At 48.5% G+C, this 24,376-nt stretch overlaps 1 protein-coding gene across 1 annotated transcript in view; it reads right to left on the bottom strand.

The window, feature by feature from the left end:
• The window catches only part of LIMD1 (LIM domain containing 1), a 73,301-nt gene that overhangs the window by 14,017 nt on the left and 34,908 nt on the right, over positions 1 to 24,376 (bottom strand). The window contains exons 3-4 of the mRNA XM_052656607.1: positions 3,368 to 3,435; positions 190 to 252 (exon numbers count right to left, since the gene is read on the bottom strand). Coding sequence (XP_052512567.1) covers positions 190 to 252; positions 3,368 to 3,435 — 131 coding nt within the window. The remainder of the gene's footprint in view (positions 1 to 189; positions 253 to 3,367; positions 3,436 to 24,376) is intronic.

The raw sequence follows: 24,376 nt of genomic DNA, 5'->3' as shown, positions 1-24,376 counted from the left end.
CGCAGCCAGAGAGAAGCCCGCACAGAGACGGAGACCCAGCAGAGCCGTGAATAGATGCAGAGAAACCCAGCTGTGATCACAAAGCAAGGTAGGAAACACTGCTTCCAATAATTAATTTATTTCTTTCTGCCAATGCCTCCCCCGCCCACCACGTAATCAATATTACCTTGTTCGCCTGACCCTACTCACCATGTCCATGATCAGATGTCCACAGAGAAAGCACCTGTCAGCGGACTGCTGGAAACCAGAGTACTGCAGAGAGAAGAGAAAAGGAAGTTCAGCCCAGGCGGGGCAGGGGGATCTAGCTACTTCCCCGCCAGCCTCGAGGATCACAAAGAACGTCTTAGAGAGACGTGTCACTCTATACAGGAATCTCTCATGTCTCTGTGGACAACAGTGTGGTGAATTACAGAATACCCTCCGCCACAAGAGCCATTACAAACGCTGATACCGCTCATCTCTCAACAGCTGCACCCAGGCATCCATGACCGGCCAGACTCTGCATAAGAGGCTGTGCAGAGAGCTAGCAGCCTCTAACCCAGCAGTCCTCAAGACTCATTCCCTGGCATCACCTGAGAACTTGTCAGAGTGCAAATTCTTAGGCGCCATCCCTAACCTACTGAATTGGACAATTGGAAACTAGGGGCAGGGGATGAGGGGCAGTGGCAATCTGGGTTTTTGCAAGCCCTCCAGGGAATTCTGATGCATGCTCAAGTTTGCCCTAAATTTGCAAAACAATTCTGCAAGGTATATATTACACTGTTTCTCAAATGGAGACAAAGCAAAGCTCAGAGAGGTAAAGTTACTTTCTCACGGTCACACAGCCTATTGGGGGTGAGGATGGGATTCAAATTCATGTCTGGGTCTGGTTAAAAAGCCAGCGCCTTGATGGAAGCATATGTACTACCACAGGTAAAATAGATAGCCAATGGAAATTTGCTGTATGACTCAGGGAACTCAAACTGGGGTTCTGTAACAACTTAGAGGGGTGGGAAAGGGTGGGAGGTGGGAGGGAGGTTCAAGAGAGAGGGGACATATGTACACCTATAAATAATTCATGTCGACATATGGCAGAAATCAAACCAATATTGTAAAGCAATTATCCATCAATTAAAAATAAATAATTTTTTTAAAAAGCCAATGCCTTTTACAATCAGCTTCAAAGAAACTGGATAAATATGATTTACCTTATCTTACCAAAACACATATACACACACACACAGAGCTGGAATCTGGAAAGAAATGAGGAACTCACCTCAAAAAACAGACTAAATACTACACACTGGAGGATACTAGAAGCTTAGATATTGCAAATACAATTTAACAAGGGACAGGTAATAGAAATGAAGGTGGAAAAGAAAAGGGAAATTTTCTGGAGCCTGACACCACATAGTGCAGGCGTTTGCTGCCCAGCACTTCCTGATTCTAGGGGTAACAGTTCTTTATTTTTTAACTTTATTTATTTCTATTTTTGGCTGTGCTGGGTCTTCCTTTCCGCGTGTGGGCTTTCTCTCACTGCAGCAAGCGGGGGCTCCTCTCTAGTTGCATTGCATGGGCTTCTCATTGTGGTGACTTCTCTTGCTGTGAAGCATGGGCTCTAGGCGCACGGGCTTAGCAGTTGTAGCTCCCAGGCCCCAGAGCACTGGCTTGGCTGTGGTGCACAGGCTGATCTGCCCTGTGGCATGTGGGATCCTCCCGGACCAGAGAAGGTCTTTATTTCTGCTTGAGATCCAGCCTTGTTCTGCCACCCGGTAGTCCCATGGTTTCTGTGGGGCTGGCCCCCCACGCTAGGTTCCGAGGCGAGGACCTGGTCAATCAGAGCCTTGCATGCCTCCAGCACCCATCACTTTGTCCAGGCATGGGCAGACGACCCACCCAGAGCCCATGGGACTCTAGGAGCAGGACAGGCACTCAGCCCAGCAGATTTGAAGCTGGGAGACAGTCAACTCTGGTATGGCACCACCATCTGACTATCACATACATAGCACCAGCGACTAAAGTGAACACATGGGAGGAAACGACCCCCCCCCCACCCCCGAGGGCATGCAGGAATCAGTTTCCTTGGGTTTGCCTGCCCGTTACTGGCAAACATGAGTCATCATGAGTCAACCCACACGTCCATGAAGAAGCCGGTCATCCTACTGACCGGGCATGGCTCCTTGCCTGGCGCTGTGTTAGGGTCTAAAGATGAGAAGGTGAAACACCGTGTTCCTCCCTCCCTAGGAACTTTCAGTCAAGTCAGGGGAGACTTGTAAATGGATAGGCCGTGTGCTAACCGCAAGGGCAGCAGTACAGAGGAGGAGACCCACTTTGAGGCCAGGGAACATGCAGGCTGTCAGAGGATCTGGGCAAACAAAGAGGGAAGGCATTCCAGGCAGCGGACACAGCGCCGGCTCCAGCACACAGGGTGGGACATGGGCTGCAGAGAACCACAAGCCCCACAGTGAGTAAGACGAAAGGCTGCAAGGGAGGCTGCCCGGAGCGCAGGGAGCCTCCGCGCATGAGCCGAACCCTGGCGCCCAGCCTGGGCGACGAGGCCGCGCAGCAGGGTGCAGGCGGCGGGGCCACAGGGGCCCGAGGGCGACACGGTGGCACCAGTGCCTGGCCGCGCCCTAGGAGGGAGAGGAAGGAGGCGGGGTGCAGGAGGAACCTAGGGCCCTGGTCTCAGAGACAAGGTCCCAGGCAAGGCGGTTTTTTGGCTTCAAGTGACTCTCAAGGGAGTGGGAGGGCTGGGGGGCCAACCCTGGGCCTGCCCGGTGGGCAGGGAGACCGTGAGCAGCTGGCCTCAGAGGTGCCCACAGGGCTGGAGTTCAGCTCTGGGACTCTCTAGGACATGGATGGACTTTTCAGCGAGTGGGAGAGGCAGAATGAGACATAAGGGGGGCGTGGATCCCACAGAGAGAGCTGGGTGCAGGGCTTCCCAGGGGGCTTGATGGTAAGGAGCCTCCTTGCCCATGTAGGAGGTGCGGATTCCATCCCTGATCCAGGAAGACCCCACACGCTGCGGGGCAGCTAAGCCTGGGGGCCACAACTACTGAAGCCCGCATTCCGAGAGCCTGCGCTCCTCAACAAGAGAAGCCAGCGCAATGAGCAGCAGGGAAGACCCAGTGCAGCCATAAATAAATAAAATTAAAAAAAAAAAAAAAGAGCTGGGTGAGATGGGCAAGGCACAGGAAGTCAGGCTGAGTGACCGTGAAGTCCCTGAAAAGCACAGGCTTGTCATTTGCCTGGAAACGTGGGCCACTCGCCTGCTGCTGCAAAAGAAACGACTGGAGCCCTTTTCCCAGCGACGCGGCCTCCAGAGGGCGCTGGGGGCGCCACAGAGTTAAACCGCCTTCTGCCAGGCCTGCTTGGGTGACAAACTCACCAGGAAGTCTTCCTCGCAGAACACTTTGCCGTTGACGAAATAGAAGGCTTTTCCTCTCAGCTTCCGGCCTACGGAGAAAGCACAAAGGCAGGGTGAGAAGAAAATGTTCACAGGCGCTGGAAAAGGAGGCAAGAAGGGCGAGATCTTATAAAGCAGAAATAACCAAGCGGAGAACAATGCCAACTATTAGCAACAGTTTCTGGTTTCTGGAAGGTGACGTGGCCCTTGGTAACAGGCAGACTCGGGCCAGAAGACAGGGCCTCTGATACGGGTGCCGCCTGGCAGGCTGACTGGGGAATCCTCCTGTTCCTACTCCTGCCACCTCCTCTCTGCTGAGAAAGAAGCCGCTGAGACTCTGGGTGAGAAGACGGCAGCGGCACCCGCATGTGGGGGGAGCAGGTGACGGTCTCCTGTGACGCTGCCGTTGCCCACAGGACTGGGGACCCGCACCTCTGAGACGTTCTCCAGGCCATGCTGGAGACAACCGGTCAGGACAGTCCTATAAACTGGTCAGCTCTTATTTTGCTTACTTTCACGTCTTTTCTCATCTGAACGACAGAAAACACACGCTGAAGAGATGACGAATGTTCCTGTTTTCTCTTGATCTCAATGGGGTGGGCGGGAGTGGGAAAAATTCAAGACACCCTGACTGCTCAGATGTAACTTTAGTTTCCAAAGAGCTAGGATGCTGACAAGAAGTGTACTATTTATCAACTCCTTAGAGCCCTTTTGAAAAAAAAAAAAAAAAAACCACCTGTTCAAGGTAAGTGGGAACATCTTGGCGGGGGACCTTGAAGCAGCAACCCCAGGTCTAAGAATATTTCCAGGGCCACGCACAGAACATACCCGACAGACTCCATGGAAGCTTCAGAAACTGAATAATTTCCAAACACTAGTGAATCAAGGCCCTTAGGCCTAGTTCACCTGAAAGCAAAATCACCAATGTCAAAAACACTAACAGTGCTCAAGACACACAGAGATCCCCCCCGTACACAATGGGTGTCCTCGCCTGTGACACCCCAGAGCAGGCAAACAGTAGAAGGTAACTGGGGAGACGGTGCTAATGAGGACGGTGCTAATGAGCTCAGAGAGGACTCTGAAAGCATCAACGCAGGGGACACACCACAAAAGGGGAAATAAATCCAACTACAAAAGCAAACCTCCAGACACACTAAAGACCTCAGACTTTCTGTGAAACACAAAAGCTACTGTGTTAGAAAATACAGGCGACTGTCTTTGACTTTGGCAAGGTAAGGATTTCCATCCAGTGACCTTCCACTAGTAATGGGCTTCCCTAGTAGCTCAGTTGGTAAAGAATCTGCCTGCAATGCAGGAGACCTCGGTTCGATTCCTGGCTTGGGAAGATCCCCTGAAGAAGGGATAGGCTACCCACTCCAATGTTCTTGGGCTTCTCTGCTGGCTCAGCTGGTAAAGAATCCACCTGCAATGTGGGAGACCTGGGTTTGATCCCTGGGTTGGGAAGATCCCCTGGAGAAGGGAACGGCTACTCCACTCCAGTATCCTGGCCTGGAGAATCCCATGGACTGTATACTCCATGGGGTCACAGAGAGTCGGACACAACTGAACGACTTTCACTTTCATAGTAAGCTCCTCAGGAAGGCCCTGAGCCTCTCCTGGCCTCATCAGACCCTTTGTGTGCTGTTAGCTGCTGCCAGATTCACTGTTATCTCACTGTCGCCCAAACCCTCTGATTGGTTCCTGTAGAACAGTTTAATGCTCGGAGCGTGTGCTACATTCCCTCAGGATATAACTGCAATTTTAACTCAGCCTTGGGCTAAGCGGGCTTGGTAATCATCTCAGTTCAGTTCAGTTCAGTCGCTCAGTCGTGTTCGACTTTTTTCAACCCCATGGACTGCAGCACACCAGGCCTCCCTGTCCAACACCAACTCCCAGAGTCCACCCAAACCCATGTCCATTGAGTCGGTGATACATCCAACCATCTCATCCTCTGTCGTCCCCTTCTCCTCTGGCCCTCAATCTTTCCCAGCATCAGGGTCTTTTCAAATGAGTCAGCTCTAAGTGGCCAAAGTATTGGAGTTTCAGCTTCAACATCAGTCCTTCCAATGAACACCCAGGACTGATCTCCTTCAGGATGGACTGGTTGGACCTCCTTGCAGTCCAAGGGACTCTCAAGAGTCTTCAACACCACAGTTCAAAAGCATCAATTCTTCAGGGTTCTGTTTTCTTTATAGTCCAACTCCCACAGCCATACATGACCACTGGAAAAACCATAGCCTTGACTAGACGGACCTTTGTTGGCAAAGTAATGTCTCTGCTTTTTAATATGCTGTCTAAGTTGATCATAACTTTCCTTCCAAGGAGCAAGCATCTTTTAATTTCATGGCTGCAGTCACCATCTGCAGTGATTTTGGAGTCCAGAAAGATAGTCAGTCAATGTGTCCACTGTTTCCCCATCTATTTGCCATGAAGTGATGGGACTGGATGCTATGATCTTAGTTTTCTGAATGTTGAACTTTAAGCCAACTTTTTCACTCTCCTCTTTCACTTTCATCAAGAGGCTCTTTAGTTCTTCTTCACTTTCTGCCATAAGGGTGGTGTCATCTGCATATCTGAGGTTATTGATATCTCCTGGCAATCTTGATTCCAGCCTGTGCTTCTTCCAGCCCAGCGTTTCTCATGATGTTCTCTGCATAGAAGTTAAATAAGCAGGGTGACAATATACAGCCTTGACATACTCCTTTTCCTATTTGGAACCAGTCTGTTGTTCCATGTCCAGCTCTAACTGTTGCTTCCTGACCTGCATACAGGTTTCTCAAGAGGCAGGTCAGGTGGTCTGGTATTCCCATCTCTTTCAGAATTGTCCACGGTTTGTTGTGATCCACACAGTCAAAGGCTTTGGCATAATCAATAAAGCAGAAATAGATGTTTTTCTGGAACTCCCTTGCTTTTTCCATGATCCAACGGATGTTGGCAATTTGATCTCTGGTTCCTCTGCCTTTTCTAAAACCAGCTTGAACATCTGGAAGTTCACGGTTCACGTATTGCTGAAGCCTGGCTTGGAGAATTTTGAGCATTACTTTACTAGCGTGTGAGATGAGTGCAATTGTGCGGTAGTTTGAGTATTCTTTGGCATTGGCTTTCTTTGGGATTGGAATGAAAACTGACCTTTTCCAGTTCTGTGGTAATAATCTAACCGAGGGCAATAAATTGAAGAGAAGGGAAGCAAGTCAGGGATGAGAAGATGGCTACAACGCAGCATTAGTATCTAAAACGCATAAAGAACATCAATAATCCTTAGAAAAAGACAAGTATGTGTGTGTTTGTATACCTAGATAGGGATAAACACGCAAAAATAAATGTATGCTCATACATATATGTAAACCGAATGTCAACCGTCACCTCTGAGTAAAGGCAATGGTGATTTTTATTAGTTTTCTCCCCCCCTGCAATCACTGCATATATCACTTTTATTGCCTGAACAACAAACTTTAATGGACTGAGAGAGTGTGAAGGGCAATGGAGCGTATGTTAGAAGTCCTTAGCTCTCCAAACTTTCCTTCTGTCCTCCCCTCAGAGTTGTTCTAGGAGGTTCTCATTATAGAACCTTCACAAGCACTTCCCAACTAAGTGAAGTCGCTCAGTCGTGTCCGACTCTTTGCGACCCCATGGACTGTAGCCTTCCAGGCTCCTCTGTCCATGGGATTTTCCAGGCAATAGACTGGAGTGGATGGCCATTTCCTTCTCCAGGGGATCTTCCCAACCCAGGGATTGAACCCGGGTCTCTCGCACTGTAGACAGACACTTTACCATCTGAGCCACCAGGGAAGGTCTTCCCAACGAAACTAGAGTAAAAAGAACAAGTACCCACAGCTCAATGATTTCAGGGTCCCTGTAACAGAGCCCTCTGACATCCCTAGAAGTGTAATTTAATAATGCTACTGACTTACTATTCTCCCCCTCCATAAAAAGATTCCGGAGGACTCAGAGTTTCAGAAAGGAAAGTGAGAGCTAACAAGAGTATCTTTTCCATCTTGTGCTCTGTCCAGGCTCAGGGTGAGCACTAATGTACTGCTTCCCTACAGCCAAGGCAACAAGCACACAAAGAGCCCACCGCTGAGAGGAGCTGCCCAGACATTCAGGAGAACAGTCCCCTGCCACACACACCATCTGGCTGCGAGTCTGCAACGCGCCCTTGCTCTGCTCTGGGATGTCCCGACCAGGACGAACCGGTGCGGACGACAGCCAAGGAAGAGAGGCTGCAGCTGCTAAGGACGCCACTAGAGGGAGCCAGGAGGTTGCCTGGAAACGCACAGGACTTCCCAGAGAGGGAGAAAGCTTCTGAGCCAAGGTGTGGCGAACACCCAGCTCTTCTCTTGGAATGGGATCCGGGACGTTCTAAGGAATCTCGGCAGGAATTAGCTTTTTGATTTAATAGAGGGCAGATCACCTCTCTTCCAAAAATCACAGAGGAAAAGGATCACACACGCCAAACTCAAACCCCGTAGCATTCTAAGAAAGATAAATGAAAGCTTTTTCACATATGATAACAAAGATTTTTTAAAACAATCACATTTGTTTGTGATGGCCGTCACTGCATATTTCCGTAAGCTACAGAGAAGACTGGTAAAATGATAAGCTCACCCTGGAGAGGAAACTCTTGAATTATTTATCTCTGACTCAGTGGGGCTGTCTGGGACTGAGCTTAGGGAATGAATCAGAAATATGAATAAATGTTTACTTGGATCCAAACTGGCAGCCTTAGAGGAAATGATCACATAAAGCAGAGTACATTTCAATGTAACATGTAGCCATTTAAAATACCCTTCAAATAAGTGTTTCAGTGGTATGAGAAAATGCTTTACTAGAGGTGAATACTCAAATTATGTTAGTAAGGGAAAAACTCAAGCTAGATACCTGCCCGTGCATTTACAGCACAATTCCATTTTGGTAACCTATACCCACACACACACCATTGATGTTAAAAAAAAAAGGAAGACTGCATACTAAAACGGATAGTTTTTAGCACTGGTTGACAGTACGACAGGAAAATGTCACTTTCTATTTTCTATTTTTCTTTCAAAACCTTATCTAATGTTATATAGCACTGACAGGCTTATTCAAAGGAAATTTCACTCAGCACTTTATACTTTTCAATAGTTACAAAATCTTTCTATTATTAAATACAGTAGAAGATGGTATGAGAAATTTCACCTTCTGCTTCACACATTTTACATTTTTCTAGAATCATGTATTCATAATCTGAGAAACAGTACTGTCTTCTTAATTTTCAAATAAAACTCATGTAATAATGTGAAAAGTTAAAAAAAAAAAGGAAGATTCAATTACGTAGTGAAGAAATGTAAAGAAAAAAGGCTGGGAAGGAAAGCTGTCCAAGAATGACAGTGTCTCTCGGTAGACACACATGGTATCTGAATGACTGTGGAGGGTGAGGCAGGAGGTCACTAGTGGTTTGCTTCTTTATACTCTCCTAAACCTCCCCAAACTTAATAATGAGCAGGTGTCAGTTTGATGATCATTCTAAAAGGTGCCCAACTGGCCAGACAAATCCTCTCCCTGCCAGGTCCCAGAGCTGAGGAGTCCCATGTCCAGACGGCAGAGGCAGGGGCAGCAGGCAAAGGCTGCCTCTCTATTTCCTTTATTACCAAAAGTATATAAAGAAACAAGGACTTCCCCCACAGACCCAAGAAGGTGGGGCCTTCCTCTGCTTTGAAGGACTCAAACTCTAGTTTTCACGAAAGTTTTAAAAGATCCACTGCCCCCCAACCCCGAGTTTAGAAACTGACTTCCACACCCATAGTTAGTTTGCATTTTGTCAAAGTGAGAGAAAGCAACTAACATCTGTTGATGGCCTCCTGTTGTTTCAAGCACCGTATTTAGAAGTTTCATACACTAAAAAAAGTTTTTAAAGTGTCTGAATACACTGCCACACATGTTATTACATCATTAGCCCCCTGCTGTTCCCACCTTCCACGTTCCTTTCACAGAGACATTTCACAAACCACTCCCTGCCTCTTACTCCAGGATGCACTCAGCCAGGAAAGAATTCACCAAAGAATCAGGCAGAAACAGGACCCATCACGTGTCGACATCACGGAGCCGTGTGGGGACGCAGGAACTGGGGATCACTGGACACGACAGCCAGGGATCTGCGGCCGGCAGTCTGGGCTTCCTCTTCTCTTTCATAAAGACGCCATGTGTTGTTGTCAACTCGCTCCGGTGTGTCTGACTCTTTGCGACCCCATGGACTGCAGCCCACCAGGCTCCTCTGTCCGTGGGATTTCCCAGGAAAGACTACTGGAGTGGGTTGCCACTTCCTTCTCCAGGGGATCTTCCCAAGCCAGGGATCAAACCCACATCTCCTGCACTGGCAGGCGGATTCTTTACCACTGAGCCGCCAGGGAATCCCTAAAGACACCATGGAAAGTGAGTGTTAGTTGCTCATTTATGTCCAGCTCTTTGTGACCCATGGACTGTAGCCTGCCAGGTTCCTCTGTCTATGGAATTCTCCAGGCAAGAATACTGGAGTGGGTAGCCATTTCCTTCTCCAGGGGATCTTCCCGACCCAGGGACTGAACCCAGGTCTCCTGCATTGCAGGTGGATTCTTTACCATCTGGGCTACCAGGGTACTTACAGGTCAAACAATATCATCTCCACTTCCTACATTAGGAAGGCTCAGCGAGGCTTGCCCAGGCAATAAATGGGCAGGTTGGAAGCCAGGCTGTCTGACGCTGATGTGTGCGCTTGTTCCATTGTACCATGAGCCCACCTGCACAGTTTAACACTTGCTGAGTACACACCGCCATGTGGAATCCAGTCTCTCTCTCCCTACTAGGGAATGGGGAAGGGCGTTTCCATTTTTTAAAGTTCTTTCTATGTACTGGGCATTTTACCTACCCTGTATCCCTTTAACTGTCTTGACAATTCTGTAAAAATCCCTTGTGATGGCACCCATGTGGGATATGACTTGACCGGTGACAACCCCCATCTTCTACCCTAGGCACACTGAAGGAAGGTAAGGCCATGCAGAAAACAGCAAGCAAACTCATCTTGAAAAGCAGGGAGGCAGAAATAAGGTATTCTCCAAGCTGAATCACTCTAGATCTAGCCAATGAAACAGACACCGATGAACTGGGAAATTCCTGGAATCACAGCCGCTGTCCTTAAAGTTCCAGGCAAGTGCAGGACCCGGAACCATCCTCACTGACAAATAAGCTAGAGCAGCCGAGCACCACCAGGTGGCGCCAGACCACAGCCAAGACGGGACAGGCAGGAACCACACAGCAGGGCTGAGAACTCCAGGCTGGTGGGCGTTGGAGGTTAGCTGGGGTCATCTCATTAAAGCCGGCAATAATGTGACCCCAGACTTTAAGCAGTTTAACTCCACTTATGGCACTGTATGCAGTTTCACTGAGTCTTCATGTTGCAGATGAGGAAACAAAAAGCTAAAGGGGTCAAGAAAATTTGGCTGTCTGGCCAAGGCCAAGAATAAGAGCTGGGGTTTGAACCCAGGCCTCACAAGAAACCCACTCCAGGATTCTTGCCTGGGAAATTCCATGGCCAGAGGAGCCTGGTGGGCTACAGCCCATGGGGTCGCAAAGAGTCGGACACAACTGAGCGACTACACAACTCACTGGTGCCAGGTGAACACTCTTCCCATCGCACTATACTATCCCTTTGCCCTGGAACAGGCTGTGGGAGGGGAAGACGGTGGACGTCTAGACCTTCCCAATGATACTTCTTCCCCATGTGACTCCCCTGAGTGGTGGTGACGAGCCGCAGTCCTCACACTTCCGATGGTGGCACGTATTTGGAGCCAGCAGAGCCGTGCCAGAGCTCACACAGACCAGAAGATAAAGCAGAACGGCCAAGGCGTGAACACGAGCAAACAGCCTGCGGTCCTCAGACGTTAGCGTGCTTCAGGGCACCTGTCAGGTGTGCTAACACACAAGGTTTCTACGGCTCCTCCGCAGAGATTCTGACTCAGTAGTTCCGGGAAGGGCCTGAGGATCCGCCTGTTGGACGACTTCTCAGGTGCTGCTGACCGTGCCGGTCCAGGGACCACACTTGGAGAACCACTGACTTGGGCTGCGCCTCGGGCCTGTCTCTGAACCAGCATCTCCACTTGAAGAGACTCATCGTGGTCCAACAAAAGTGCTAAGCCCTGGACCGGGACTTCCCTGGTGGTCCAGGGGTTGAGAATCCACCTGCCAACGCAGGGCATGTGAGTTCCATCTCTGGTCCGGGAACTAAGATCTCACACGTCACGGTGCAACTAAACCCGTGTGCCACAGCTACTGAGCCCGCTTGCCCCAGAGCCTGCCCCGCCCTAGAGAAGCCACCGGAAAAAGAAGCCCGCACACTACAGCTAGAGAGTAGCCACCGAGCACCGAGCATCGCAACTAGGGGAGGTCCGAGCAGCAACGAAGAACCTGTGAGCTGCAGGTGAGACCCAGTGCAGCAAAAACTAAGGACCCGGGCCATTCCTGTAACAATCAGCATCAAACACAAAGCTGTTGAGAAGGAAGAAGGTGTGTCGGGTTACATCTTTAGTTTCAGAATCATCCTGCTTCAAGCAGAGGAAGCCCCTGAAACGGGAAACAGCTGGTGATATGCACACGAAAAATATTCCAAATGAAGAGTTTTTCCAGAGCTATGGAATATAGTAGCCAAAGTCGCTCTTTATTTTCCGATCACAACAATAGCTCATAAAATATTGACTAATACATGTACAGACTCAGCAAGAATCCACTCCAAAAAGCCACTTCCCATAGATGCAGTGAATGAATATTTTATATACGTCTACAGGGGCATCTTCAGATGAAAAATGTGGATAAAGTCAGTGTAGTTTAGTGAAGGAAAGAGCAGCTGAGGACAACACAAGAGAGGTCAGCCACTTAGTGTGACAAATAAAACTAAACTTGCAATACTCACCATTCTTCCTGATTTCTAGAAATAGAAACAGCTCATCTATTCTGGAAAACTAACTGGCCCTTAGCGTTAAGGCCTTACCGCAAATTTGTTTCCAAAATATCTCCCTGAAAAGTAACAATGCAAAGTTTTCCCGACAATGAAGATACTTGCTGAGAGACATAAAAACCAGCAATCCTTCAGATATGTTTTTATTGTACTGTTCCAGCTGGTAACTTCTACCTGTGCCATCCACAGTGGCTACCAGCCCATGTGTGGCCATTGACGTGTAATTCTCGATTATTCAAAATAACATAAAAAATTCAGTTCAAGGGCTTCCCGAGTGACAACAGTAAAGAATCCTCCTGCCAACGCTGGGGACGTGGGTTTGATCCCTGATGCGGGAAGATCCCACGTGCCGCAGGGCAGCTAAGCCCCTGCGCCACCACTGATGCCTGTGCACCCTGGAGCCCGTGCTCTACAGCAAGAGAAGCCGCTGCAATAAGAAACCCACACATCACGAGAGAGCAGCCCCGATCGGCGTAACTGGAGAAGAGCCGTGCACCAGTGAAGACCCGCACAGTGAAATAAACAGATCCTTTCTTAAATTCAGTTCAGGAGGAGGAAACGGCAACCCACTCCAGTATTCTTGTTCTGGGAAATCCCATTGACAGGGGAGCTCGGCGGGCTACAGTCCATGGGGTCGCGAAACAGTCGGACACGACTCGGCGACCAAACGAGAACAGCGTTTCAGTGCATAATAAAATAAAATGTCTGCTCAAAAAAAAAAAAAATGAGTTTAAGCCTCCTCAAGCAGGGTCTGGGGAAGGAGCGGCAGGCATCACGTCAGGCTTCGAGGGTGGACAAGGAACATAAGGCATTCCAGCACAATCAGGAGGAGGAGCAGAAGAAACTCGAGGAGCTAAAAGCAAAGGGCAAAGGCCTCAGGGAAAGGCCGTCCGGCCACCTGTGGAATTAAGAAATCCGGCAAAGAGGAAGCTATTCCTTGTGCCGAGGCAATGATGAGCCTTAGTTCCATTCCTGTATAAACATCTGGATTCACTGCCGTAACAGCTGTTGCCACATATAGCTAGAATGAAATGTTGTCTTGGAACCTACTGTACATTTAAGAATAAACTTTTGTAAAAAAAAAAAAAAATCAGTTCAAGTATTTGAACAAGTACATTTCAAGTCCCCGGAGGCCACTTGTGACCAGGGCAGCTATGGAACAGCTGCGTCATTCACAGAGGCCTACCTAATCTACTTCTGCTTTCCCAGAACAGGTGAACTGTTAGAAGGCATTGCTAGTAACAAAGCAACAGAAAGAAACCAAGCAAACTGGCTGGGTTCCGATGAACAGTCCACCTGGATTCCACAGGCTCACGCCGGCCCAGGGGGACGAACATCAGAGCAGGAAAAGTGGAAAAGCGCTCAGGCTGGGGTCCTCGGCTTCTACTTCCCAGCAGTGAGAGGCTGGCCGGTCACCTACACCCCTGGGTCCCTTCATAGAAGGTATTGTGGAGAGGACAAGGTTAGGGATGACAGAGGGCCCATCACAGCACCAGCGCATACTAAGCACGTGCCGTGAGTCACCGCTGCCAGGACCCCATCGAACACCTTTAAGGAAAAAAATCCCCTCCACCTCCGTCTCCCTCTTTGTCCAAAACCTCCAGATCACTGCTGCTTTCTGAGTTTTTCTGTGGGCAAGGGCCAAGTCTCGGGGGTTTTGTTTTTCATTTCCATCTGCCAGACTTATTTTCTCATAAAATATAATAATGTGGGGAAATGAAAACATATGAAACCCAAGCCCCAATTTGCTTTGTCAGGCTGTTATGAAAGTGTTCAATGTCTGTTGGAGTGTTAGGAAAAGCCTCATGTCTGTGCTTCTGCCTACTGGCCAGCACTGGTCGAGGACCACACTCTTGAGCAGCCCACTCCACGCTCCAATCGTCTTCTAAACCGCCGCTCTGGAGTCCTTTTGTTTGTTTTTTTTCTTACAGTTTTACAAATCCATTCTCTTCTTGTTTTCCACGTCTATTCTCCCAGACCATCATCATCTGGGTCAGAGAAGAGAACGCTGCACAGAAAAAAAAAAATCCCGGAGCTTCGCAGAGGGTCTCCTTGGAGGATTTAGCAGAGCACAGATCAGCACAGGCATGTGAAGAAAATAACCACAGCTGGGGCCGAAAGACAGCGAGAAGGATGAGAGAGAACAGTGCCTGACGTTCACAAGGGCCGGAAACGGTCTGGTCCCAGCAGACAGACGGGAGGATGCATAATAATCCAGGCGATGCTGAGTAAGGTTGTGCCCTGTGTTGGAAGGAATAGTTAACCCTAGACTGAGGTCTGCTGTATAAAGAAAGCTGAGCGCCGAAGAATTGATGCTTTTGAACTGTGGTGTTGGAGAAGACTCTTGAGAGTCCCTTGGACTGCAAGGAGATCCAACCAGTCCATCCCAAAGGAGATCAGTCCTGGGTGTTCATTGGAAGGACTGATGCTGAAGCTCCAATACTTTGGCCACCTGACGTGAAGAACTGACTCATTTGAAAAGACCCTGATGCTAGGAAAGATTGAAGACAAGAGGAGAAAGGGATGACAGAGGATGAGATGGTTGGATGGCATCACCGACTCAATGGACATGAGTTTGAGTAAACTCTGGGAGTTGGTGATAGACAGGGAGGCCTGGGGTGCTGCAGTCCATGGGGTCGCAAAGAGTCAGACACGACTGAGTGACTGAACTGAACTGAGGTCTGCTATAAACTCACTTAGCAAATCATAAAAACCACCCTGGAAAGGATCACTGTTTCCAAGTAACTTATCTGCACCCCAGAAGATTTAACTGCTCAAGAAGATTTAATAGAATGTAAAAACACCCAGGACTCAATAAGGTATGGTTCACAATGCGTGGCTTCCAGTCAAAGATGATCCGGTAGGCAAAGAAGCAAGAAAACACATCCCATAATGAAGAAAATAATCCATCTGTGGAAATCAACCCAGGTCTGACACAGACATTAGAATTAGTAAAGAAGGACAAGTTACTGTTGTTCTATTCCATGTAACAGTAAATAACTTTGCCCCCAAAGTTAACCAGCGACCCAGAAGATATTAAGAGGCCCAGACAGAACTGCTAGAGATGAAAAGGATGTCAGAGATGAAAGAGACACTGAATGGGATTAAACGCAGATTACACATTGCAAGAAATAAAATCTATGACATTAAAGGCACAGCAACTGTCCGAAATGCAACAGAGAGGAAAAGAATATGAGATATGAAAAGGCCATGAAGTGAGCCGTGGGACAACTTCAAGGTGCCAAAACGGGAATTCCTCGGCAGCCTAGCAGTTAGGACGCGGCGCTTTCACTGCCGAGAGCGTTGATTCAACCCCTGGTGTGGAATTAAGACCGCAAGCTAGAGTGTAGGGGGAGAAAAAAAAAAAAAAAATATATATATATATATATGCCAAACCAAGGGATCACTGAATCCCTGAAGTGGAGGCCCCAGGGGAGAATGGCAGAAAATCTGAAGAAATGATGGCCAAAAATACTCCAGATTCGATGAAGACTATAAAGCCACAGACCCAAAAAGTTCAGCAAATTCAAGCAAAGGAAGCATGAAAAGTACACCAGGGACATCATGATCAAAGTTCTCAAGATCAATGACGAAGAGAAAACCTTAATCAAAGGAAAAAGACATTACATACGAAAAGACAAAGAAAAAGATCGCATTGGATTTCTCGTTGAAAACAAGACAAGCAAGAAGACAGCGAAACAACATCTTTAAAGATGAAATAAAAAGCTATCGACCTAGAATTTTACACCCAGCAGATATATATATATATTTCTATTTATATATTTTAGGACAATTTATATCTTTTATAACCATTATAAAAGGCATTATATCTTTTATAATATTATATCTTTTAAAACCAGTGTGAAGTAAGAATGAATTAAGACATTCAAAAGCTGAAAGAATTCTTTACAGGCAGATCAGCTCTACCAAAAAAAAAAAAAAAAAAAGTTAAGTCTTTCCAGGACAAAGAAAATGGAACCAGATGAAAACCTGGATCTAAACAAAGGAATGAAGAGGACCAGAAACAGTAACTGATCTCTTTCTTATTAGTTAAATCTCTTTAAAAGATACTTGATTAGCACAATGGAATAAAATTGAAAGACCATAAGTAAACCCTAACATTTAGCATCAATTAATTTTTGATGAATATCCCAAGACAATCCAATTGATAAAGACTGGTCTTTTCAACAGATGCTGCCGGGAAAACTGGCTGTCCACAGGCAAAAGAACGGATTTGAACTTCTGCCTCACACCACATACAAAAATGAACTCAAAATGGATCAGAGTTCAACCTAACAACTAAAACTATAAAACTCTTAAGAAAATATGGGCATGAATCTTTGTGACCTTTGACAGGGCTACGTTTACTTAGATAAAGCACCAAAACCACAAGAAACAAAAGAAAAAAGAGATAAATTGGCCTACATCAAAATTAAGAACTTTTGTGCTGCAAATAATATCAAGAAAGAGAAAGAACAGTACACAGAATAAGAGAAAATCTTGGCAAATTATATCTGATAGATGTATATGAAAAACATATAAATAACTATTAAAGTGTAACAATAAAAAGACAAATAACCCAACTAAAAATGGGTAAAGGGTCTGAATAGACTTTTTCCAAATAAGACATACAAACAAGCCCATGAGAAAAATGCTCCACATTACTGGTCATCAGGGGAATGCAAATCAAAACCACACTGAGATTCAGCTTCACACTCACTAGGGTGGTCAGACTCATTCAGATAATCACCGGTGCTGGCAGGAAGCGTGGAGACATCGGAACATCCATACACTGCTGGTGGGAATGTGAAGGTGTCGCCACTTTGCAAGACGGTTCCTCAAAAAGCTAAACGTGGAGTTAACCATATGACCCACCAATGCCACTCCTAGGTATCTATCCTAGAGAACTGAAAAAAAATATGTCCACACAAGAACACGCACAGGAATCCTCACAGCGGCAAACGGCCAGAAAGTGGAAAGGAGCATCCACTGACCGATGAATGAATAAAATGCACTCCATCCGTACAATGGGCTATTGTTCAGCCATGAGGAGGGATGAGGTTCTGATACACCCTACAGTGTAGTTGACTCTGGCTAATATGATGCTAAGTATTAATAAAAGAAGCTAGTTACAAAAGACCATATACCTATGAATCCATTGGTATGGAACATCCAGAATAGGCAACGCTATAGAGGAGAGGTTGCTTCAGGCTAAAGGATGGGGGATGGGGAGCAGGGTAATGGGTAACTGCCACCTTTATGCCCCCCGATATTTCCTCAGTGCTAACTGTGTGCTCTGCCTTACGGTAAAGGTGCCAGATAAAGGGAAAAATCAAGATCAGTTAAACGCTGTCCCCATTCTCCCAGAACTAACCTCAGAGGGGGAGGCACAGACCCTGCAAGCAGCTTCAACCTAATCATATTTCCTCACACCCCAACACAGGTATGGTGTTCCTGAGATGGATCCGAGACCTGTACCCGAGGGGCCACAGCAGAGACCGCAGTGGAGGACACCGCTCAGAAAGCGACGAGCACCTGTTGGGATGAAGCGGGAGGCACAGGGGTAGGACAGGGGTGGGTGACGTTCAGTGCGGCCGGAGGCTCCCAGGGACACGGGGTGGAGGAGACGGTGGCAAGAGAGCGGACGAGAAAGGGGCTGGAAGTACGTGGAGGAATGTGCTCAGCGTCAAGTAAAGGAATCAGACTATGATGTTATGAGAAGAAGTGGCTGAGGTCTCGGAGCTGGGGAGTGGTGCTGTGCTCAGAGGCCAGCTGAGCTCAGAGGCCAGCTGTGTGGATGGGGCTGCGCAGGGCAGCCAACAGGACCTGAGGCGGTTAGGAGGAACAGAGAGGGTCTTCCCCCCGTGGGGGACCCAGACAACCAAACCCCCCAGCGGTAGCCAGGAATTGGATCTGCCAGACTCCCAGGCTGGCCGGTGCCCCAGCGGTGCCTTGAAAACCCAACCACAGGATCCACGCCTGCCCCCCGTGGTCAGGGTTCTCTTCCCCTTTAAACCTTAACTGGCAGAAAGGTCACACTGGCTTTGAAACATCAAGTCAACAGACTCGTATGCGGCAGATGCTTCAGAAGACCACAGGGCGATGAAGAAGGAGCATCAGACGTACTTCTAACTGGGAGAAACAGAACATAAAAGCAAGCACCTCTGCTTTTATGCGTGATGACCTCTGAGCGCTTGAAATGTGGCTAGCGTGACTGAGGAATTAAAACTTTTATTTCATCTTAATTAATGCAGTTTCCATTTAAATAGCCACACGCAGCTACTGACTACCATATTGGACGCTGCCAGTCTCGAGTTCCTAACCCACGGTTCACTGATCAGTAAGAAACAATCAGTAGGTTTATTATTTCTAGCTCTTTATACATCACAAAGGCAATATAGTCACATTGTGGAAACAAATACATGTGGGAGAAGAAAATCACCCATGATCCCCAAAACAAAACAAATGACGTCAGTTCCGGGGAATCCTGCAGACAGAGCAGCCTGGCAGACTATGGTCCATAGGGTCGCAAAGAGTCGGACACGACTGAAGCGACTTGGCGCGCACGCACACTCACACGGGCGTCATCTTTGCCAGGGTTGTCATCCCAGTACTATCATTAGGCCAAAATCTGGGTGCCCAGTGGCCCGGTCAAGCTGACACATAAAAGGAACCGTCACAGGGCCAGGGTGGGAGACGGAAGTGTAGAAGACCATTTCAGAGATGGACCATCTGAGCAAGAGGAGATGCTCTCAGCAGGATGAGATCACCAAGAAGGCCCGAGCAGTGACTGATGGAAGCACAAAGCTCAGTTTCCTGTGAAAGCTCTCACTCCCTAAATCCGGGCGTCTGGCACTCGCTGCAGCATCACGTGTGTGTTAGCATGCAGTGAGCCCCGCTGCGTGTCAGGGCACCCTCCACTCTGCGTTTAGAGTTGAGGAGACCCTGGGTCCCACCAGGGCTCCCCTTTGGTCTGGTTCTACTGAGGGAATGGGTGCAGATTTCCAACCTCACCACGTGTGTGCAAGTATCAGGAGCTTGGAATGCGGATGTGGCTATCAGCGACACAGGTCGCACTGGAGTCACCCTCACACCGTGGCTTAGAAGTCCCAGGCTCCTCCTGTGTCCCAGGCACAAAGAAGCTGACGCCTTCCCGCTGTCAGGGATGCCATGGCCTGGGATGGCAGCAACAGAGTCTGCGCTGGGAAGCCAAGTCTGCTCCCAATTCTGCTGCCTGCGGCAGAAGGGGATTTGCTGGAGAGGGACACGTGACCCTGTGACCACGCGCCAAGTAAAATCCTCTCCTCTGACCCGCGCAGCCCTTGGCTCAGCTCCGTCTATTCTGGTGGTTTCCTGATTCTGCCCTCGCCCGCTGGCTCCCTTTGTTATCTGCCCACTCTCCCTTTCTCACATTCTTGTCTTCAGCTTTTCCCCGAGATCCAGCTGACTCATTCAGCTCACACGCCAATGCTGAACATGATGAGAAATATCGGGAATGACTCAGCAGCTCAGAAAACTCAGGGATCAAAGGGCCTAAGGAGGAATGGCCCTCTAATGAAAGCCCTTAATCCGTTTCTCTCCTATGGGTGCATCACACCCGCTACCGAATTCTGACTCCCCTATTCCAAGTACCAGGCCACTCTTCTGCATTCACACATCGGAAGTATCCCCAAACCCAATCTTTGCTGTCACACAGCACCCAGGCAGAACTGAACCTGAGATGTCACGGCAAGATCCCGTGTCTCTCTAAGCAAAGCTCATTAGATACAGTGGCTGCGAGCAAGGGCTGTGGGTCCACACGGTCCTGGTTTCCAGTCAACCAGGCTATTTAACATCGATATAACCAACCAGAAGGAAACTCAACTTTCCAAGCCTCTGCTCATCTGTGAAATGAGAGTAATAACAATGCTGAACTCCCTCAGGTTGATACGCCAATTCAATGAGCTGGTGGAGGGCTCAGGGCACGGTCAGGCCAGCATAAGTTAGAAAGCTTACCTGTGAATTACTTATAAATACTGAGATGACTCCTAAGAAAGCAGGCCTGCCATGAATTAAAGGGAGACCTCCCTAATTCAGGCTCGACTATTTCAGAATCTGAACATCTCCAAAGGCTGGGTTGCTGAGGCGGCATATACAAAGTCAACGAAACATAACTTTGCCAACAAAGGTCCATATAGTCAAAGCTATGGTTTTTCCAAGAGTCACGTGCAGATGTGAGAGCTGGACCATAAAGGAGGCTGAGCGCTGAAGAACTGATACTTTTCAACTGTGGTGCTAGAGAAAACTCTTGAGAGTCCCTTGGACAGCAAGGAGATCAAAACCGTCAATCCTAAAGGAAATCAACCCTGAATATTCATTGGAAGGACTGATGCTGAAGCTGAAACTCCAATACTTTGGCCATCTGATTCAAAGAGCTGACTCATTAGAAAAGACCCTGATGCTGGGAAACATTAAGGGCAGGAGGAGAAGGGGTCTATAGAGGCTGAGATGGTTAGACAGCATCACTGACTCAACGGTTATGAGTTTGAGCAAACTCTGGGAGATAGTGAAGGACAGGAAAGCCTGGCATGCTGCAGTCCATGGGGTTGCAAAGAGTCGGATATGACTAACAGAAACGAAACACCCTCCAAGGACCCTCTGGTACTTTAGCTGTGACCTTCCTGGTGGATAAATCATCAGTCACTGATTTATTCACTAAGAACCTCTGTCCCACAAATCTGGGCTTATTTCTAGTTGTTTCATTTACTCAGAGGAATGGATTGGCACTTCTGGTGTTCTCAGTGCCGACTCTAACTCTATAGATAGAGTTCCCCAGATGTTTAGTCGACAGTCATGTCTGAATCTTTGTGACCCTGTGGACCGTAGCCCGCCAGGCTCCTCTGTCCATGGGGATTCTCCAGGCAAGCATACTGGAGTGGGTTTCCATTCCCTTCTCCAGTGGCTCTACCCGGCCCAGGGTCGAACCCTGGTCTCCGGCATTGGCAGGCAGATTTTACCACCTGGGAAGCCCCTTTTCCCATGTGGGGTCTAAATAAAGGTGTGAGATCTCACCAAACCACCCCTTCACTGCCTTTAACAAGCATGGATGTTTGGGTTTGGGCAGGTGGGATGGGCAGTGGCATACATTCCTAGTTTTGCTGTGTGTCTTCCCTCAGGTACGGTTGGCAGATCACAGTGCATGCGTCCCTCCAGGAACACCAGCATCAGAGTCACCTGCTCTGGCCGTGACCCGCACACCTCAGCCCTGTCCCGGGAGGGGCCCCATCCGCCCTCCTCTGGGCTCAGGCCCGCGCTGGGCATATTCCTCATTGGCCTCGGCACTGCCTGCCCCCAAGACCAGGGCACCCTCATGGTCCATGGGCTTCCGGACAGGAGCATCTCTTATCTAGTCCGTTATTTTCTAATCCATGCAGCTGAAAAATAGCAGGGGCTGTGAACCAGGAAACTGGTTTCACGTGCATGATTCCAGGGTGGAATTTATTTAGTCTTTACAAGACGAACAAAAGCTTACTTCCTGGATCTAAAACAGCCTGGGGTGAGGACAGTCCGGACTTCTCTGCCTCGTAGTTTCTTCTGGAAGGTGCCAAGGAGACTTTACTTGACTCCACAAGCCCAGCAAACTGTTTCTTCCTTCTTGTTCAGCCTCTCTCGAGCCCCAGACAGGCGCCAGCTTCTCCTCGGACCGGCCACTTGACACAAGGTATCCAGACACGCGGCATGTGGCTGCCGGCCAAGGGCGTGCCCTCCCTTCACCCAACTGTGCCCACAGCTCCCGTAGAGCATCCAGCTGGGGGCACGGCCTCCTTGGGTGGGCAGAGCCCATTGCGGGAGAGGGAGACCCACTGCCCACCTCCCCATGGTAACCAAACATACCCACTGCTGGAGGAGCCCTTAAGAAAGAACTTTAACAAACCACAGAAACACCCACGCATCATGGCCTGAATGCTTGCTTCTGGGAACCAACTCCAAGGAAGCAACTCACTAGAGGGAGAAAAACACAGGCACAAAGGCACTTGATGGAGCCGTGTGTAATGTGCGCATGTGTGGCTGACTCGCTGTGCTATACAACACAAACTAACACAATACTACAAAGCGACGCTACTCCAATAAAAATTGAACCAACAAGAGACCCCAGCTGCGCCCTGTGCCATCAAACTGTCGAACGGCTCCGCCGACAGCCATGTAACTATTAAAATTATTAAAAATGAAACAATTTATTTTAAAACCAGTAAAATGACCACTGATGTAATGAATGTAACTGTGTAACTAACAAAATTATCACTGTTATTACAAAGATGACAGAGACATGGGTGAATGTATGCCACAACATTAAATCAAAAGGGATACAATATCGGTGTACAAGAGGACAACTCTAAAAAATGCATATTCAGTTCAGTTCAGTTGCTCAGTCATGTCCGACTCTGTGACCCCATGAATCGCAGCACACCAGGCCTCCCTGTCCATCACCAACTCCCAGAGTTCACTCAGACTCACGTCCATCGAGTCGGTGATGCCATCGAGCCATCTCATCCTCTGTTGTCCCCTTCTCCTCCTGCCCCCGATCCCTCCCAGCATCAGAGTCTTTTCCAATGAGTCAACTCTTCGCATATAAAAGTGGACAAAATCTAGAAGGGAAAATGTGAGTGAAAATACCTGTTCTAGAATGACAACAAGACGGGTTTCTGTCTTTGAAACTTTTTGTGGCTGTGATATTGTTCGAACAACTAAAAATGAACTAGACATTGTTGCCTGTTGGCAGATGGGGAACTGCCACCATCCAGAGGCAAGAGGTTTGTCTGGGCGTGTAGACACCTTGGGATCGGAAGGGGGCTATGGGCCATGTGTCCAGTCAGCCTGTCCAGGACTGGCTGCTGAGCACCCCAGAGCTCACACGGCAGCCATCGGCCCTTTCGTCTCAGTGTCCTCCTTTCCGGGGTGTGCGAGAGGGAAGAGGCACCTCTGACAGGCCCTTTCTGTTGCTCACAAAGGGAATAAATTGTCTGAACCTAGAAACAGCTCGTTTTCTCTCTAATGGTCAAATCCATCAGGCCTCGGCCTTGCCTTGTAAGTGCGTGAGAGCTCAACAAGATGCCAGGGTTATGTTTCGATAAAGTAGCAACAAGACCTAAGAAGCGAGTGTGAGAGAGTGCAGGTGTGTGCAGGCATGCGTGTGTACGCAACAGTGTTTCAAGCCAGATTATTTTCACAAACGAAATGAGGAAACAGAAAAACATACACACAAATATGGAAAAAAACACACTCATCACATACACTTTAACCAACCAAACAGATGTTCAAGGCTAACCTAATCTAGATTTGGAAGCCATGGATTCAGCTCAAACGCTCGGTTTTCAGCCTCGAGAGAGGCCCTTCCCCTCTCTGACCCCATTTTTCTCTTCCACCAACAAAGTCGGGGACGGAGCGGATGAGCCTGGCCCCTACTGTGCCATGTCCACACACCAAGGCTCACTGAAACACACTCGAAGACCCGCAGAGCCAGGATGCGGGGCAGCCTGGCACCGCCTTCCGCTGAAAGCATTCACCGGCAGCAGCAAGTTAACTGAACAAAGGTAGGCCACCGCTGGCGTCCACGAGAAGCTGCTCAGGCACGTGCCTGGGTCTCCAACCACCCCTGCAAGTGGGGAGGAAGCCGCGTGTTTACCCACAACAGGAGTGCCACCACACTCTGTCCTGAGGCCTGGTTTGCTGGCACCGGAACTGCAGAGACAGTGGTTCACGGTTTATGTGAGAAGCCAGGGTGCGCCTAGTTCAGGAGAAAAGGTTCCTTCCTGCTCAGGGAACAAGGAAGGCTTTCTGGGGGAGGAGGCACTGGAGCGGGTGCTAAAGGTGGGACTAAATTTAAATGCGTGCAATGAGTGGGGAGAGGGGTTTCCAGGGAGCGAGTGTGGAAGAGAGAAATTCAGTCAGACTGTAGCAAGAAAGTGGGAGGCAATAAAACAGAGACCAGACCACAAGGGCCTCAAATGCTGGAGCAAGCCCCATCCCAAAGCAGCTGTCGTCTTAAGTGT

This window comes from Budorcas taxicolor, chromosome 1 (assembly GCF_023091745.1).
Source record: "Budorcas taxicolor isolate Tak-1 chromosome 1, Takin1.1, whole genome shotgun sequence".
Taxonomy (NCBI): domain Eukaryota; kingdom Metazoa; phylum Chordata; class Mammalia; order Artiodactyla; family Bovidae; genus Budorcas; species Budorcas taxicolor.
This window is presented reverse-complemented; position numbering and strand designations above follow the sequence as displayed.